The following is an 18066-nucleotide window of genomic DNA, read 5'->3' as shown; positions in this document are numbered from 1 at the left end:
TATTCTACAGTTGTTTATAGCTTTAAAAATAGGATATTACCTCCTAATTCTATCCTACCGCATGGATTTTAATGAAATTTTGGGCCTAGCCTCTACTTATCTCCTAATTCAAAGTCTAATCCAGGGCTTCCTAAACTGTGCGTCGCGACGCCCTGGGGCGTCGCGGCGTTGTCGCAGGAGCGTCGCGTGTCAGCGCGGACGTTTAATTAATACAGGAAATATATTTGTCTGGATAGTATGCAGGACTACAAGCTCTCATCCAAACCAAGGCTCCAAGTATAAAATGGACACATTGTGTCATACATAGAGGCCTTAGCAGCAAAGAACATTACACCTGAATTAAGTGTTGTGACGGATAGCATTATTAAAGTGGTGAACTACATTAAAACATTCCTCGTGAAATCAAGTCTTTTCCATAACATTGTAAAGAAATGGGGGCCGAACTCACCTCTTTAATCTATTATTGCAACTCTCGTTGGCTGTCCAAAGGCAACGTACTCGCACGTGTATGTGAATTAAAAAAATGAAATTTTACATGTATCTACATGTAATGCAGAATCGCATAATGATGCGCAAAACTTTATTAATTCAGAGTTTATAATAAAATTAGCTTACCCCTGTGACATATTTAACAACTTAAATGACCTTAATAAGTATTTACAGGGAAATAATACACATATCCTGCAATTGGCAGATAAAATTACTGGGTTTCAGAAGTTATCTTATGAAAGAGAAAATTAGAAGATCAAGAAATTGACTGTTTCCCTACTTCACAAGGTATTCTACAAGAAAAATCGATAGAAATCCTCGGTTCCTCTTTAAAAAATATGTTTACACAACACATGTTATCATTGAACGAACACTGAGAAATGTTTTCCCAAAAATCTGGAGAAATATGACTGGGTAAGACAGAATCCCTCCCTAGTCATTCATACCATCGACACTTTCAACAGAGGAAGAAGAACAACCGACAGAATTGTCCTGTGATTCCAGCCTAAAGCTGCAACACGACAAGGACCTGTTTGAATTTTGGAGCTCAGTTTCTCATAATTATCATGCCATCAGGATTGCTGCATTAAAGTTTTTATTACCATTTGCGACTTCGTACTTGTGCGAAACGGGCTTTTTTCTGCAGTTGCACTAATTAAAAACAAGTACAGGTCAAACATAAACTTAGAAAAAGAAATTAGAGTGACAATTTTCAAATTGGAGCCCCGGTTTCATAAGCTATGCTCAAAAAAGCAAGCACATCCCTCACATTAACCAGCCAGTTACATACATAAATATCCCTTTTTATTTTTGTGCCTATGTTTTGATTTCTTTCTTAATTTCTATAAAAATTATAAATAACCTGCTACTAGGATAGTACTAAAATTGGTAAGTATTATTGGGGGTTGGGTTGAGGGGCGTCGCAAAAAATAGCAAAGTCCCAAGGGCGTCACAGTACGAATAAGTTTGGGAAGCCCTGGTCTAATCTATACCGATGTGTGCTTTTATTTTGGGGGTGGTTCCCACCCCTTCTTAGGGATGGAAAATTTGTTGGTTAACATTACCACGGAATTCGCTAAAGAACCTAATTCTTAGCAAACACTGTTCTATAATTTTTTTTTTTGAAAACTCAATACTTTTTGAGATACCTTTGAGAGACATAGTACCTTTTCGAACGGTTTTTTGCGAATACCTTAAAAACTATGCATCTAACTAAAAAAACTATATTAACATTTTTGTAGGTTATAAAAAACAAAGAGATACTTGTCTTCATAAATCTTCCAGTTATAATACAAAAAAAAATATGGTAGGTGAAAATAGTTTGTTTTTACTTTATCGTACTATATACGTAGTATAGTATAATAGAAGTTATAGGATCGTGCAAAAAAAATTTTTTCAGATTTCACTTTTTTTCGACGTTTTGAGTCCCGCTGAGTCTAAAAAGCAAATAAAAAAAACATGTCGGAAGTATGTACGTACGTACGTATGTCGCCACCGCCCAGCAAAAACTACCGGACCGATTTTGATGAAATTCGGTATGAGTAAGTTTAAGAGAATTTTGTCGAGAAACTAAGCTTTTAAAAAAAACCTCTCAAAGGGGGGCCGAAATAGGGGGTTATTTAGGGCCCATTTTTGCAAATTTTTACCGAAATGAATGAAATTCAACTCAAAGTAAGCTCATCTATAGGTAAATAAAAATACGGAATTTGACATTTCCAAATTCAAAATGGCGGCCAACATGGCCGACCGCCCACCCGACACATTTCGCTACCTATCTAAAAACTTGTTTAAGATAAGTTTAATTTGAAAACTTCGTTATATAGCTTAAAGATGGGGCTATAAGAAGAATTTTATCGTTTTTCAGAGAAAGTTACGGGTTGCCTATATTTAAGGGGTCAAAATTTGACATAAATTTGAACTAGATTTTCTCAAAAATGGCTCCAAGGAATTTTTTTATTTTTTGATATGTTTTTGATATCCTATCGCTAAATTGAATGACATTAGTCAGATTTCTTAACTCCCTATAGGAGGCGAGTTATGTATTTTTTATAAAAAAATGTTTGAGTGCCCGTAACTTCCTTCATAATAGAAACTTAAATTTTAAATTTTGCAGACATATATGGTACTTTATTATCTATTATCACAATAAATTTTACCAAAAATATGGCTTCCAGTTGAACCGGAAATGAATAAAAAATCTTAATCTTTTTAGATGCGCCCTGTATATTTTTACATATTTTGAAAGAATGCAAAATTACCTTTCCAATGACATAAAATTCGTTGCTGTACCTCAAAAACTCGAAAAGTTACGGTAAATAGAAATTTTGCTATAATCTTAAGTGTGTCCTCTCTCACGCGATCATAGCAGAGCATTATTGTAGGGCACTCAATGAGGGTATTTGGCTCCGAATTCTATCCTACTACATTGATGTACTTGATATTTTCACAGTAAGTAGGGAATAGCTCAAGAAACAAAATCTACCCTATATACTATGGCGCTTTTATCTTGGGGCGGTTCCCACTTCTTCAAGGGGGTGGAAAATTTGTTGGTCAAAATAAGCACGGAAGTGGCTAAAGAACCTATGTCTAAGCAAAAACTGGTCTATACTTTTTTTTGAGAACTCAATACTTTTTGAGTTATGCGTAGTTGAAAATTGGCCATTTTCATTGAAAAATGACACCTTTTCGGACTGATTTTTTGTGAATACCTTAAAAACTATGCATCGAACTAAAAACACTATATAAAACATTATTTAGATTATAAATAATAAAGAGATTCGTTCATTCGTAAATGTTGTATTTATAATACAAAAATAGATATGGTAGGTGAAAATAGTTTGTTTTTTGGTGCATGCTCAAATTGGTGTATTCAACTTAAAATAACAGAGGAACGGTAGGTTTTAGGTGTATAATGCTACCAACACCTTTTGTAGTGTTTGAAAAGGCCTTTAAAAAGAGCACCGTTAAATGTCGGTTACATACAAATTAAGCGAGATATGGTGTAAAAAAATATAAGACTAATGTACTTTAAGGAAAAATGAAAAGTATATACATTTAACTCCCCATCCAACATAATTTAAATGTATTGTTTTTCTTTTGCAATACCTTTTAATATAGTGTTACTTCTACTTTCAAAAAGTTGAACGAGTTTAAAATGAATGGTTTTTGTAGAAAATGTGATCAAATTATAGAATGAATTTTTAAATTTTCTTAAAAATCTTCCTTTTTCTACATGTAATTCGAAAATAAAAATATTTCACCCCTGAGAATTGGTGGGAACCGCCCCCATGATAAAAGCGCCATAGTATATAGGATTGACTTTGAATTAGGAGATTGGACTACTCCCAAAATTTCCTTAAAATCCATGCAGTAGGATAGAATTCGGAGATAATATCTTGACTGGCATAATCGAAATAGAATGAAATGTAAATAATATAAGCTATTAATTTCTCAGAAAAATGAACTAATTTTAAATTCTAAAATATCAAAATAACGAGTAACTTTGTTATTTTTATAGAATGCCAGTATCTAGTACCATAACGATAATAGATCGGTACGATAAAGTTCTCGGGCGACCCTTCCGTCCAGCGTTTTTTGGTACATTTTCAAATTGGTGTATTTAACTTGAAATAACAGAGAAACGGTAGATTTTTGGTGTATAAAGCTTCTAATACCTTTTGTAGTGATTGAAAATATCTTTAAAATGAGCTATATATTACATTAAAATTAAGCGAGATATGCTGCAAACAAAATTGATAACTATGGTTTGTTTTTTAACCAAGAGGAGTGATTCAAATTTACCGCGCTGTATTGCTTGTTTGTAATTGGTCCAACCGCAGGCAAGTTTACTCCACTGTTATTAAATTTTGACACTAATGACTTTTATCAAATTTTGACATTAGTGACATTTCATAGGTTAATTAAGTTATATCGGCAATTTGGGTGTGAATCTGTCTTTTTAGTTTAGTCCTCCTGGTTAAAAAATAAACTATAATGTATTTTAAGAAAAAATGAGAAGTAATTTTAACCCACATACACCAAAATGTAAACGCATCGTTTTCCTTCCACAATACCTTTTATTATAGTGTTATTTCTATGTTCAAAAAGTTGGACGGGTTTAAAATAAATGGTTTAAAAAAAAAAGATCAAATTATAGAGAGCATTGTTAAATTTTCTTAAAAATCTTCCTTTTTCTCCATGTAACTTGAAAATGATAAGAGATGCAATAATGAAAAATAAAAAGAAAATTTTTATCTGAAAAAACCCTACACTTTTGTGCGGTATCTGTTTTTTCGTATCTCTTATCTTTTTCGAGTTACATGAAGGAAAAAAAAATTTAAGAAAATTTAAAAATGAGCTCTATAATTTGATCTTACTTTTTTCAAAAATCATTCATTTTAATCCAGTCCAACTTTTTGAACATAGAAATAACACTATAATAAAAAGTATTGTAGAAGGAAAACGATGTATTTAAATTTTGCTGGATGAGGGGTTAAATATACTTCTCATTTCTTCTTAAAATACATTAGTCATCAACTTTTTTGCAGAATATCTCGCTTAGTTCGAATTTAATCGACATTTATTATTGCAAATTTTAAAGGTCTTTTCAAGCACTACAAAAGTTATTAGTAAAGCTCGGATTTATAGGCAACAAAAATTGAAGAAAAAGGCGCCTATATAGGCAAAGATTTTTATTAAAAAAGGCAGGAATATTAACATTTAGGCAAAATATAGACAATAAAGGAATATATTATTTATAACCACTTAAAATTTTATTATTAATAGAAACAACTAAATGTTTTTCAATATTTTCGGTCTTAAAACTATGTTTTCAATCACTTAAAATTAATTTGTACATTGAAAACGAACGTTCGACATCCACAGATGTAATTGGAGCATATTTCAGAGCGCATAATAAATCTGGCATAATTTGTAATTCCTCGGAAAATGTCCCATTCAAAACTTTAGCAACATTACATAAAAACCAAAAACCTTTATTCTTGTCGAAAACATATTTCATTTTTTTTTAAATTAATTGACCGTTACTTCCAGGTGCCGATTTAATTTTCGTCTTTAAATTATCTACTAATTTTACTGACTCACATAAATTTATCTATTGTTTTTCTAATAAGGTAATTGTGGTAACTATTAATTTATAATTGTCATTGATATAAGCGAGTTCCTGTTTCAATTTGGGATTTTTTAATATTTTTTTTGCTTCTCGAATGGCTTCGGAAATATCATCATCAAATTCTGACATAACTAATTCTATTTCATTGCAATGTTCAAAGTAAAAAAAACTGCTTCGAGCCAGGTTCCCCACCTTGTAATTACTGCTTTAGGTGGCAAAGTGACACCTTGAAGTCTTTCTTTATATATTTGCACCCTCAACGGAGCCTTTACAAAAACTTTTTTCATAAAATTTATAAAATTATTTACCAACGGAAACAGATTTCTTATTTCTTCAGCAATTCTATTTACCCCGTGGGCTACACAAGTGCAATGAATTAAACTAGGATAAAAAATCTTTAAATTAACAGCAGCTTTTAACATATATGCCACAGCATCTGAAAGCATTAAAACTATTTTATTCACTGGTATAGGGTTGGGTAAAAAGAGGTTTGCTAAACTATCTTGTATAAATCGACTTATTGTTAAATTGTTTGTTTTTTCCAATTCTTTAACGGCAACTAAATAAGGTTTTCTTGCAAAATTTTCGTTCAAAATTCCAATCATTAAATTAGCTATATACCTGCCGCATACATCTGTCGTTTCATCCACGATAATATACAAAAAATTGCCCTCTAACTCCCGCTTAATTTTTGAAATACATTCCACATAACATTTTTCCACAGTATGTTTTCTCAATGTACTCTCGTCCGGTAAGGATTTATTAAGATATTTTTCGAAAAAGCATTTAAAACTAGGGTTATTAACTTTATATAGAGGAATGTTGGATGCAATCATCATCTGGCATAAATCAAATTTAAATGCGTCTTCCTCCTTTTTTTTTTAACTGCTTAAACTATCCCGCAGAGATATTTGGGCTAACTTAGAGGAATTTAATTTTTCCAAATTACGTTTATGAAGTGGGGTTCCACAATGCTGGTCAATAAAGTACTTTTTTCTACTTGAAATCTGAGAATTTAAAAGAAAATAATTAGAATTCTTAAACCGCTTTAGAATTTAGTTATATTGTGGGACGAGAAAAAAAGAGAAAAAATAAAACTTACCGATTTGCCGCATGGTTTACAAAATGCTCCATCTCCTTCTAGAGAAAGTTCCGAATAAGGTGCGATCCATAGTCTTAATTTAGATGTCATCTTTTCACACAAATGTCTAAAATGTTTTAAAACGTGTTCTTTGTTTTTCGGTATGCGCAACAAAACTAAACTAGGATCTAGCAATTTGTGACTAAACTCTGATACAGTAACCGACTGTACAACTGATAATAAACTAATAAAGCTTAGGGATTTCCAAATAGTTAACCCTCAAGTCTCGATCAGGTACATTTTCCTAGAAATCTGTTATATAAACAAACCATTGATATTTTATTATTGACCCAAAATTTTATTATAGAATGGTTTAGTAATAGAATAATATCATGGCTAGTACCATGAAATTTTAGAAAAGGCACAAATAGGCGGAATTTACGAAAAAAGGCAAAAAGTGCAAAAAACAATTATAATAGGCAAAATAGGCAAAAAAGGCATTTTGACTATAATCCGAGCTTTAGTTATTAGTATCATTATACACCTAAAATCGACAGTTTCTCTGTTATTTCAAGTTGAATATACCGATTTGAGCATACATCAAAAAAACAAACTCTTCGTATCTACCATATCCCTCTTTGTATTTTAACTAGAAGATTTATGAAGGAACGAATCACTTTGTTTTTTATAACCTACAGAAATATTTTATACCTATAGTTTTTTTGTTAGATGCATAGTTTTTGAGGTATTCGCAAAAATCCGTCCGAAAAGATGTCATTTTTCAACAAAGATGGCCAATTTTCAACCACGAATAACTCTAAAAGTATTGAGTTTTCAAAAAATAATTATAGAACAGTTTTTGATTAAAATTAGGTTCTATAGCCTCTTCTGTGGCTATTTTAACCAAAACATTTTTCACCCCCGTGAAGGGTGGGAACCACCCCCAAGATAAAAGCGCACATCGGCATAGGGTAGACTCTGTTTCTTGAGCTATTCCCTACTTACTGTGAAAATATCGAGTAAATCGATGAAGTAGGATGGAATTCGGAGCCAAATACCCTCATTGACTGCCCAATTATACGATCTATAAGTTTGACCGGTTCGAAGTGCTTAATTTTGAAAAAAATTGGATTTATAGTAAAACAATATTTTTCTAAAAATTATGGAAAACGCTCTTTTTTCAAAATAACTTAAATGTATCAATTATACGAAGAATCTCAAATAGTAAGAAAATGTAGGTTATACCAAAAAATATTGACTTATTCTGATTAAAAAAAAACTCTAGACCAAAAGATGTTTGGAATTAGTCAACTTATCCCGAGAAGGGGTGATTGTCACCCCCCAAAAATAAAAGCAACCAACGGCACAAGTTCAACTTTCAAGTGGAGGGTAGGTAAGTAGAAACTAAATGCCAATTTTCATGCAATTGTGAGTTGACCCTGAAAATTACACTCCAAATCGTTCATTTACGGGGCTACTAGGCGATGACGTTTTTGGTCACATGAGGGGATGTGAATTTTGTTTCGATTCCTGCTTTTAGTAACTAGACATCAAACTGTTTGATGTCTTACATTGATGATTTAATTTGATGACTACAGCCCGTCCTATGCTGTGACGACTACAGCCCAAGTCAAAGTCGGAAAAACAGTTGTACTTTTTTATCTAGAAACAAATAAGTTAAAAATGTGAACGAACTGCGTCAGTAGTTAATTGACTATAAATGTGATTTGCACAGTTAATTGCCCTTCGAATCTGCGTTTTACTTGTTTTTCAGTAATTATTTATGAATGTTAGTTATAGTCTAAGAGCTAGTGAACCCTCCGACTAACGGTCGTCCTGTAAGGCTAGAAATTTTTCTAGTGATAATTCATAGCACACCAAGGCTAAAAACCATGACCTGGCAGGCCTCAGTGATGCACGTGTATCTACCAGGTGAATCGAAAAGTGCAAATTTAGGGGGTAAAATAAACTTTCTCCTGTAAGGTTTAAATTTAAGTATATGTTTGAGTAAGTCATTTAGAAGAAATTTGTACAATGACAGGCGATTCTGAAGAGCATAAGACCTTGCCAGGCGAGGGGAAAGATTAGGGGTTTTTCTCAAAATTATTCTTTTTGCATCGAACAAATTTTTTTTATGTTTTCTGAATTATTCCAAACAGAAAACGTCTTTAGTGATTTTTTTCTTAAGTTAATAGTTTTTGTTATATAAGCGATTGAAAATTTTGAAAATTGCGAAATCGGCCATTTTTAACCCTAAATCGGACATTTATCTAAAAATTTCAATGTTGCCAAGATACGTAGATATTCTTAAACATTGATTGATGAAATCCCGAAGAGTTTTTTGCAATAAAATATCGAAAACCCCTTTGTTTTTTAATTGCTAATCAAGCGGGTGCGACACTGTAGTATAAGTGAGGACGTTTGAGTTTGTATAAATTCATTATCTCGAGAATGGACAAATTTCAAGAGAAATCCTCAGACCGGTCGATTTTTATTTGAAAATTAGGACTTTTTGGCATATATATAATACTAGTGACGTCATCAATCTGAGCGTGATGACGTAATCGATGATTTTTTTAGATGAGAGTAGGGGTTGTATGATAGCTCATTTAAAAGGTTGTTGAATTTTCTATTCACTAATATAAACATTACCATAATTATTTACACAGGGTGTACAAAAATTTTTTTTTATTAAATTAACTTTGATTAAATTTGACAAATAGAAGAAAAATTTTTTTGTACACCCTGTATAAATAATTATGTTAATGTTTATATTACTGAATAGATAATTAAATAACCTTTCAAATGAGCTATCACACAATCCCTACTCTTATTTAAAAAAATCGATTACGTCATCACGCCCAAATGGATGACGTCACTAGTATTATATATATATATATATATATATATATATATATATATATATATATATATATATATATATATATACATCTTTCCAACAATGTTGCGTCTTTTCGTACTTGCACCTTCTTGCGTCTCCTTGATAGCGATGAGTTACGTTCGATTCGATAGTGAATATTTGTTATAAACTGTTTATTAATAAGGGCTGCTAATTTTGGTTTTAATAAAATATTTTTTTTTAAATTCAAATTTTCATTCAATTTGCAAATGTTGCTAACTCCTTTCGGTATCCCACTTTATTAGCTCCAATTTAGTGTATATTGTATATTATTGCGTCATTACAGTGTTGCTATACTTACTTACTACAAAAAGTTCTAACACCTGTTCTCATTCATCAGCTAAATTTAGATTCCTACAAGGGAAATCAATTATAGATGTTTTAAATGGACTTTTTAACTTTGGTTACTCAATGCATTTAAAATAGATCCTCATGAATGATAATAATAATTTTATTTTATTTTAAATTGGGATTTATTTAATAGGAGTATTAATAAAACGATAATAAAAATTTTCTTGTTTTTATTCCTTGATAAAAACAACAATCATTTAAAATACACAATTTTATTCTTTTAAATATAAACAATCATTCTTAGAGTAATGTAAAACCCAAAATTTAATAAAAAAGCATGCGTTAATTTTTTTTATTGCAATATGAATTTTGTATGAATACTTTAATCTTTAACCAGTTATTTTGTTCAATAGCTCAGGAAATTTATTCTTTAGTTCTTCACACTTCCCTTTTTTTGGAGGCCTTCTAGATTTGATATGATTCTTGAAAAAGTTTAGAGTGACAGACTTTTGTCTTTCTGTCCATGGAACTAGTTTTCGCGCAGTCTTATTTTTGAATGTTTTATTTTTTTTTTCGTTGTAAAAATGGTATTATCACTTTTAGGGCAGTCAATGAGGGTATTTGGCTCCGAATTCCATCCTACTACATCGATTTACTTGATATTTTTACAGTAAGTAGGGAATAGCTCAAGAAACAAAGTCTACCCTATGCCGATGTGAGCTTTTATCTTGGGGGTGGTTCTCACCCCTTCTCGAGGGTGAAAAATGTTTTGGTTAAAATAGCCACGGAAGAGGCTAGAGAACATAATTTTAAGCAAAACTGTTTTATAATTATTTTTTTAAAACTCAGTACTTTTTGAGTTATTCGTACGAATTCGTATTTTTTCGTACGAATTTTTGCGAATAAATTAAAAACTATGCATCTAATAAAAAAACTATATAACATATTTCTGTAGGTTATAAAAAACAAAGAGATTCGTCCCTTCATAAATCTTCTAGTTAAAATACAAAGAGGGATATGGTAGGTAAGAAGAGTTCGTTTTTTTGCTGCATGCTCAAATCGGTGTATTCAACTTGAAATAACAGAGAAACTGTCGATTTTAGGTGTATAATGATGCTAATAACTTTTGTAGTGCTTGAAAAGACCTTTAAAATGAGCAATACTAATTGTCGATTACATGCAAACTAAGCGAGATATTCTGCAAAAAATTGATGACTAATGTATTTTAAGAAGAAATGAGAAGTATATTTAACCCCTCATCCATCAGAATTTAAATACCTACATCGTTTTTCTTCTACAATACTTTTTATTATAGTGTTATTTCTATGTTTAAAAAGTTGGACTAGATTAAAATGAATGGTTTTTGAAAAAAAATAAGATCAAATTATAGAGCGCATTTTTAAATTTTCTTAGAAATCTTCATTTTCCTCCATGTAACTCGAAAAAGATAAGAGATACGAAAGAAAGATATTACACAAAATTTTGGGCTTTTTCAGATAAAAATTTCCTTTTTATTTTTCATTACTCTATCTCTTATCATTTTTCAAGTTACATGGAGAAAAAGGAAAATTTTTAAGAAAATTTAAAAATGCGCTCTAAAATTTGATCTTTGTTTTTCAAAAACCATTCATTTTAAACCCGTCCAACTTTTTGAACATAGAAATAACACTATAATAAAAGGTATTTTGGAGGGAAAATTATGCATTTACATTTTGGTGGATGTGGGTTAAAATTACTTCTCATTTTTTCTTAAAATACATTAGTTATCAATTTTGTTTGCATCATATCTCGCTCAGTTTTAATGTAATGGACCTTTAATATAGCTCATTGTAAAGGTCTTTTCAAGCACCTCAAAAGATATTATTAGCATTATACACCTAAAATCGACCGTTTCTCTGTTATTTCAAGTTGAATACACCAATTTGAGAATGTACCAAAAAACAAAATATTTTCACCTACCATATCTCTTTTTTGTATAACTGGAAGATTTAATAAGGCAAGTCTCTCTTTGTTTTTTTATAACCTACAAAAATGTTTAATATAGTTTTCTTAGTTAGATGCATAGTTTTTAAGGTATTCGCAAAAAACCGTTCGAAAAGGTATTATGTTTCAATGAAAATGGCCAATTTTCAATCACGAATATCTCAAAAAGTATTGAGTTTTCAAAAAAAAATTATGGAACAGTTTTTGCTTAGAATTAGGTTCTCTAGCGAATTCCGTGGTAATTTTAACCAAAAAATTTTCCACCCTTAAGAAGGGGTGGGAACCACCCCCAAGATAAAAGCACACATCGGCATAGGGTAGACTTTGAATTAGGAGATAAGCAGAAGCTAGGCCCAAAATTTCATTAAAATCCATGCAGTAGGATAGAATTTGGAGGTAATATCCTATTCTTGCTCCCATTGACTGGCGTATTTGACTAGTTGATGGTTCACTATCATCATGTAGCAAACACTAACTCATCGTCACCATCAACATCGCTTTCAGAAAAGTTATCTTCCAAAAGATTTTTGTCCATATCAATTTCTACTTCATCTAAAGATTTTCCTTTGAATTTGTTGGCTGTTCCCTTCTCCATTACCATCAACAGTTTCGCTATTTTAGTAGTTTGGTAAATATCATCTGGCAGTCTGTAGGAACTTCTGTAGTTTTGTCTGTATCCCATGAAAGTAGCTAATTGTTCAATCTCTCCATCAGATAAATTTAATAATTGTGATAAAGTTGCCAGATGCTTACGCAAACGAGCCGATGTTATATAAGTAGGATCTTTCGCAACGGATAATTTTGCGTGCTCTCCTAATATTTTGTAACTGATTAAATGTGAAGAAGATTTAACAGGAGCAAATAGGTAAGGATTATCCCTTGGTACAAATTCATTTCTAACCGCAAGCAAAGTATCGATATGATTTTGTACCTCGGGGTTGAACAAAACTGGAACACCCCTGCCCGTCTTACCTCTAATGGCTACTGTCTTCATTGAACTTAGTAGTTTTTTTTTTTCAGAAGGTGAAACTGCTTTTTGAAACTCTTCATATTTTTGATTTCCGATAGAGTTAACATAAGTGTAAAAGGACATTCTCTGTAATTCTCCAGAACGTTTTCTGTTTAGCAAAATTATTCTACAGTACACAGATTCAATGAGATTGTTAAACGCTTTAATATGCGGTGCATTTTCAACTGTAGTGTCACAAATAATTCTGCAGAATTTTCGTTGCATCGTCAGCAAGTTTAACTAAATGGGATCTTAGCAATTTTAGACCATTCGCTAGTGGAACTATTGTAACCTTATTCCATTTGTTAAGATTTAAATTATTAGCTGCTTGGGTTGAGGCCTCAATACTCCAGTTTGCCTCAAATAGATGAATTAAAGTTTTAAGCTATGCCTCAATTGTAGCAGTTGAAACAGATAAGTATGCAGTTTGTTTCTTATAGGCAAAAGTGATTGCAAAATCGCAACATTGCTTGAGTGATCTCACTATATTCATGGCAACATTTGGAGACAAGTCTTTTTCAGGATCATAACAAGCTATTCGTTTTGTGGTTTCAACAAAGTCATCAAATACTTTGGTCGCAATGCTGAAAACATAGTGGATATAGATGGGTCTATTTTTCTCCTTTCTTTAAATATTTTTGACAATTCCCTCATTTTGCGTGATGTAACTGCTATAAAATGCTTTTCTCGGTGCGTCTTCAAACAACGGGTTCCAAATGGACGAATTAGAAAGTCGTTCTTGGCTTCCATTGAAATCCTGTCCTCTCTCATCCTGAGAAACATTTCTTCTTTTAGTCGATGATCAATTTTAATGTTGGGACACATTTTTGATTGGCTAGCAAATTGTGCCCTCTCTTGATTGCTTCTATTTCCACATTTTTTTCTATGTCGGTATAATAGTTTGGAAGAGAAAAATCCTAAACAATTGTCACAATGAATGAGAACACGATCTGGTACATAAGTCTGTCTAACAGCCTTGAAACAGTTTCCACCATCAGTTAAAAAATTTCCTAGAGTTTATCAAATAGACTTCTTCTTTCACATGATTTGATTGGTTTGGAGATAATTTCAGCCACATCGACTTCCATTGAATGGTTCCTTATAATATGGCGACCAAAATTAAGAACTTCCGTTTCACAGTAGTAACAATAATCTGGTTTTCTTGGTTTTCTTTTGTAAGGGTGTTCGAGATTACCTGTATTTCTACATTTTTGTTTATTGTAATTGTGTATATGTTCTTGTACCCCAGTTATCGTTGACTCGAGGGCTAAAACATCTTTCACTTCATGGATTAACTGGTGGTCGGTACAAGTTTCTGTGAGAATCCTGAGATTTTTTTGACTTAAGTTTGTAGCACTGCTGTTATCTGAATCGGTCTCCTATAATAGAAAATATAGAATTAAAGTATATACGAGCTTTATTCGCGCAATCCGCCAAATAATTTTGTTCAGTATAAGTTATCTACTAAATAAATATCTTTGTACTTTAAAAGGTAAATAGGGCATAAATATATTCTACATCGCTAAGAAAAAGAGCTTGATTGAAAAGATTGACATGCAATTTGGTGTGCTTTTGACCTGGGGGTGAGTTTCACCCCTTCTCGAGGGTGAAAAAATATACGTTCAAAATAAGTCCGGAAATGAAACTGACTAATTATAAACAACTTCGGTTCTATAGAAAGGAGAAAAAAATGATGTATGTATGAGGTCTCTAGACCCAGCAGAAGCCCAGTTCTAGCTAATGAAAAATAGGATATTCGTCAAATTCCAAAACGAATATTTCAACTTGAAATATCCAAAAATTAAAAAGGTTTCTGAGGAAAACTCATTACAACTTTTGTAAAGTGTTAAAAAATCTTTATTTCTGTTTCTAAATGAGTTTCTAGCATCAACCGTAAGCAAGTTACGCTCCAAATAAAGTTGGTAACTTTTTTTATAAAAAAAAATGTGAAAATCACCCAATAATTAGCATCTAAAATAAAATTAATCGTTACCGTTCACAAGTTCCTTTACTCGTGCACGTATTGTTTATATGGTCTGTTAGTTCATCGGTTCAATGTGCTTATTTTTAAAAGAGCTGTAGTAGAGAGGGCTTGAACGAATCACTAATCACGAGTGTATGCAAATAATTTTAAACAGCCATATCTGAATCCATTTTTGTCTTACTGAAAATAAAAAAAAAAGTATTCAAAAAAGCAAAGCTTACAAATTTTTGTTCTTTGAGGTTTTTGGTGCCTATCAATAATAATTTGTAACTTATTTTGAAAAAAAAACATGTTTTTGTCAAAATTAAAAATTAAGAAAATTTTACTTTATTTCCAATTTTTTCAAAGATAAACACTTTGAACCGATGAAACTTACAGATCATCAAAATAATACATAAGTAAAGCAACTTGTGAAGCGGTAACGATTAATTTTCTTTGAGATCCTAATTACGCGGTGGTTATCCCATTGTTTTTTTTTTCAAAAAAGACGGACTAACTTTATTTTGAGCGTAACTTGCTTACTTTTGATGTTAGAAACTTAAAAAAAAAAACGAAAATAAAGCTACTTTTAAACTTTTCCTCAAAAGTTTCTCCATTTTGTTTTATTATTTCACGTTGAAATATTGATTTGGAATTTGACGAATATGAAACTATTTTTCATTGGCTACAAAACTGCTTATGCTGGGTCTAGAGGCCCCATACATACACCGTTTTTTCACTTTGTATAAGCTGTATTTCTGCTAAAATATTTTTTTTCCGATAAAATATTCACTTTTTGAGTTATCTGCGAAAAACCATCTAAAAACATGTTTTTTTTTGTTGAAAAATAAACATATTCACTCGCAAATAACTCGAAAAATATTGACTTGTGAAAAAGGCTATAGAACAAAAGTAGTTGCTTAAAAATAGTCAATTTATCCATCACCGGCCTTTTTTTAAAAGCATGTTTTTTCACCCCCGAGAAGGAGTGAAACTCATCCCTAGGGCAAAAGCACACATCGGCACAATATCACTTTCTTTCTTAGCCTTGTTAGCTATGTGTATGCCAAATTTCATGTCAATATAAACGGTTGTTTAAAATTTGGAGCAAAAACCGTGAGTAAATGGATTTATTTTTAGTAAGAGTACATTATTCCTTTGAAATGATATATGTACCTATTTTTACAATTATTGAAACTTAAAACAAGTGGTCACAAAAATGATTGCAATGACGTCCAAATATTTGAATATTTACCATTTTTTTTTAAATTACAAAAAATTACTTTTTAATTTAATGCTGTGCTAGTAAGTTTATCTCAATTTATCCAATAAATGAAAACAGTAACTGATTTCTTTAAAAATGTACTTAACAAAGTTGTGCATTTAACTTCTTTAACTGATTAATTAAGTAATTACTGAATTGATAAATATTATCAAAAATATTTTTAATATATTTTACTCTTTTAGTGCATAGGCTAATAAATAATCTCGAAATCAAAAAGAAAAAATAATTAAAAATTTTTCCCTTCTAATAAAAATATTAACATAGAAATTCACTTACCTATTTGTTTGAGGATTAAAAGAACACAATAAATATACGACGCAATAAGCAACAGGACGAACAAGTTGATATAATTATATTAAAATCAACGAGAAACAAACCGCCGAAAACAAACTAGCCAAGGTCGAAAGATTCTGTTATGTTCTAAAAATAGATACTCTGGGCAACGTTGTCATATCTCCTATTTTGACGCAATAATGTTCTAAAGGAAACGAAGTATACGGTAAATATGTATATTATAACCGCGCCACTTTCGTCAACTCGCTGAACTAACATTATTCATTTGGTTACAAGTTTAGAATATTATTGCGTCTCACGATTTTTAGGAGAAGTTTAATATCTCAGAAATATAACTAGAGAGCGGCATGACGTTTTTGGCTATGGGTAAATATAGAAATCTGCATTTAACTAAGGCGCCATTTTTAAGTAGAAGTAGTGGGAAGTCCATAAAATCAGGATGGTTTTATTGCGTCCATTATTCGGACGTAATAGTTCGAAGGACGCAACATTCAATGCTACGGTATATAATATGGAAGCAATAATGATATAAATATGAATATATATATATATATATATATATATATATATATATATATATATATATATATATATATATATATATATATGCCAAAAAGGCCTAATTTAAAAAATAAAAATCGACCTGTCTGAGGATTTGACCATTCTCTTGAAATTTGACCATTCTCGAGATAATGAATTTATGCAAACTCAAACGTCCTCACTTATACTACAGTGTCACACCCGCTTGATAAGCAATTAAAAAAACAAAGGGGTTTTCGATATTTTATTGCAAAAAACTCTTCGGGATTTTTAGATAAATGTCTGATTTAAGGTTAAAAATGGCCGATTTCGCAATTTTCAAAATTTTCAATCGCTTATATAATAAAAACTATTAACTTGAGAAAAATCACCAAAGATGTTTTCTGTTTGGAATGATTCAAAAAACCTAAAAAACATTTGTTCGATGCAAAAAGAATAATTTTGGGAAAAACCGCTAATCTTTCCCCTCGCCTGGCAAGGTCTTAAGCTCTTCAGAATCGCCTGTCATTGTACACATTTCTTCTAAATGACTTACTCGAACACTTACTTAAATTTAAACCTTACAGGAGAATGTTTATTTTACCCCTTAAATTTGCACTTTTCGATTCACCTGGTAGATACACGTGCACCGCTGAGGCCTGCCAGGTCATGGTTTTTAGCCTTGGTGTGCTATGAATTATCACTAGAAAAATTTCTAGCCTTACAGGACGACCGTTAGTCGGAGGGTTCACTAGCTCTTAGACTATTAGTTGACAATTTGGCTAATTAAACTGTTTTACGAACAGAAAAAACAGATGTAGAATATTTTTATAAACAGTACGAGAAACTACACTTTTAATGTGAAAATATATAGGAGAGGCAAAATTATTGAATAAACTAAGTTTTTCGGGAGTAGGCGACTTTGTTAAAGTAATACAAACTTTAAAGCTTTAACGGATGTTTCATCATACCGCCCTATAAATCTATATCACAAGTTCTTGAAAAGCTATTCTTGTTTCTTCTTAAGCTCATTTCTATCAACTTAAGGTATAGACCTGCCCTAAAGACTATAATAATAAAATTTTTTGTAGCTCGGCATGC

General features: G+C 31.4%; 2 protein-coding genes across 4 annotated transcripts in view; both read right to left on the bottom strand.

Annotated features, from left to right (window-relative positions):
• Positions 1 to 18066, bottom strand: part of LOC126891733 (circadian locomoter output cycles protein kaput) — a 248755-nt gene that overhangs the window by 224647 nt on the left and 6042 nt on the right. The gene's annotated exons all lie outside the window — the stretch shown is intronic.
• Positions 10239 to 16737, bottom strand: LOC126891734 (uncharacterized). Its single transcript, XM_050661012.1, has 2 exons — positions 16429 to 16737; positions 10239 to 14283 (listed from the first exon to the last, which is right to left on the bottom strand). Exon 2 carries the CDS (start codon positions 13127 to 13129, stop codon positions 12353 to 12355), a length of 777 nt encoding a protein of 258 aa, XP_050516969.1. The 5' UTR covers positions 13130 to 14283; positions 16429 to 16737; the 3' UTR covers positions 10239 to 12352.

This window comes from Diabrotica virgifera, chromosome 9 (assembly GCF_917563875.1).
Source record: "Diabrotica virgifera virgifera chromosome 9, PGI_DIABVI_V3a".
In the NCBI taxonomy this organism is placed as follows: Eukaryota; Metazoa; Arthropoda; class Insecta; order Coleoptera; family Chrysomelidae; genus Diabrotica; species Diabrotica virgifera.
Note: the sequence above shows the minus strand (reverse complement) of the source record. Positions and strands in the feature narration are given on the sequence as shown.

What these genes read in the sequence shown, in the direction of transcription:
- LOC126891734 (XM_050661012.1), bottom strand. Translation starts at nt 13,129, where the DNA reads ATGCAACGAAAATTCTGCAGAATTATTTGTGACACTACAGTTGAAAAT.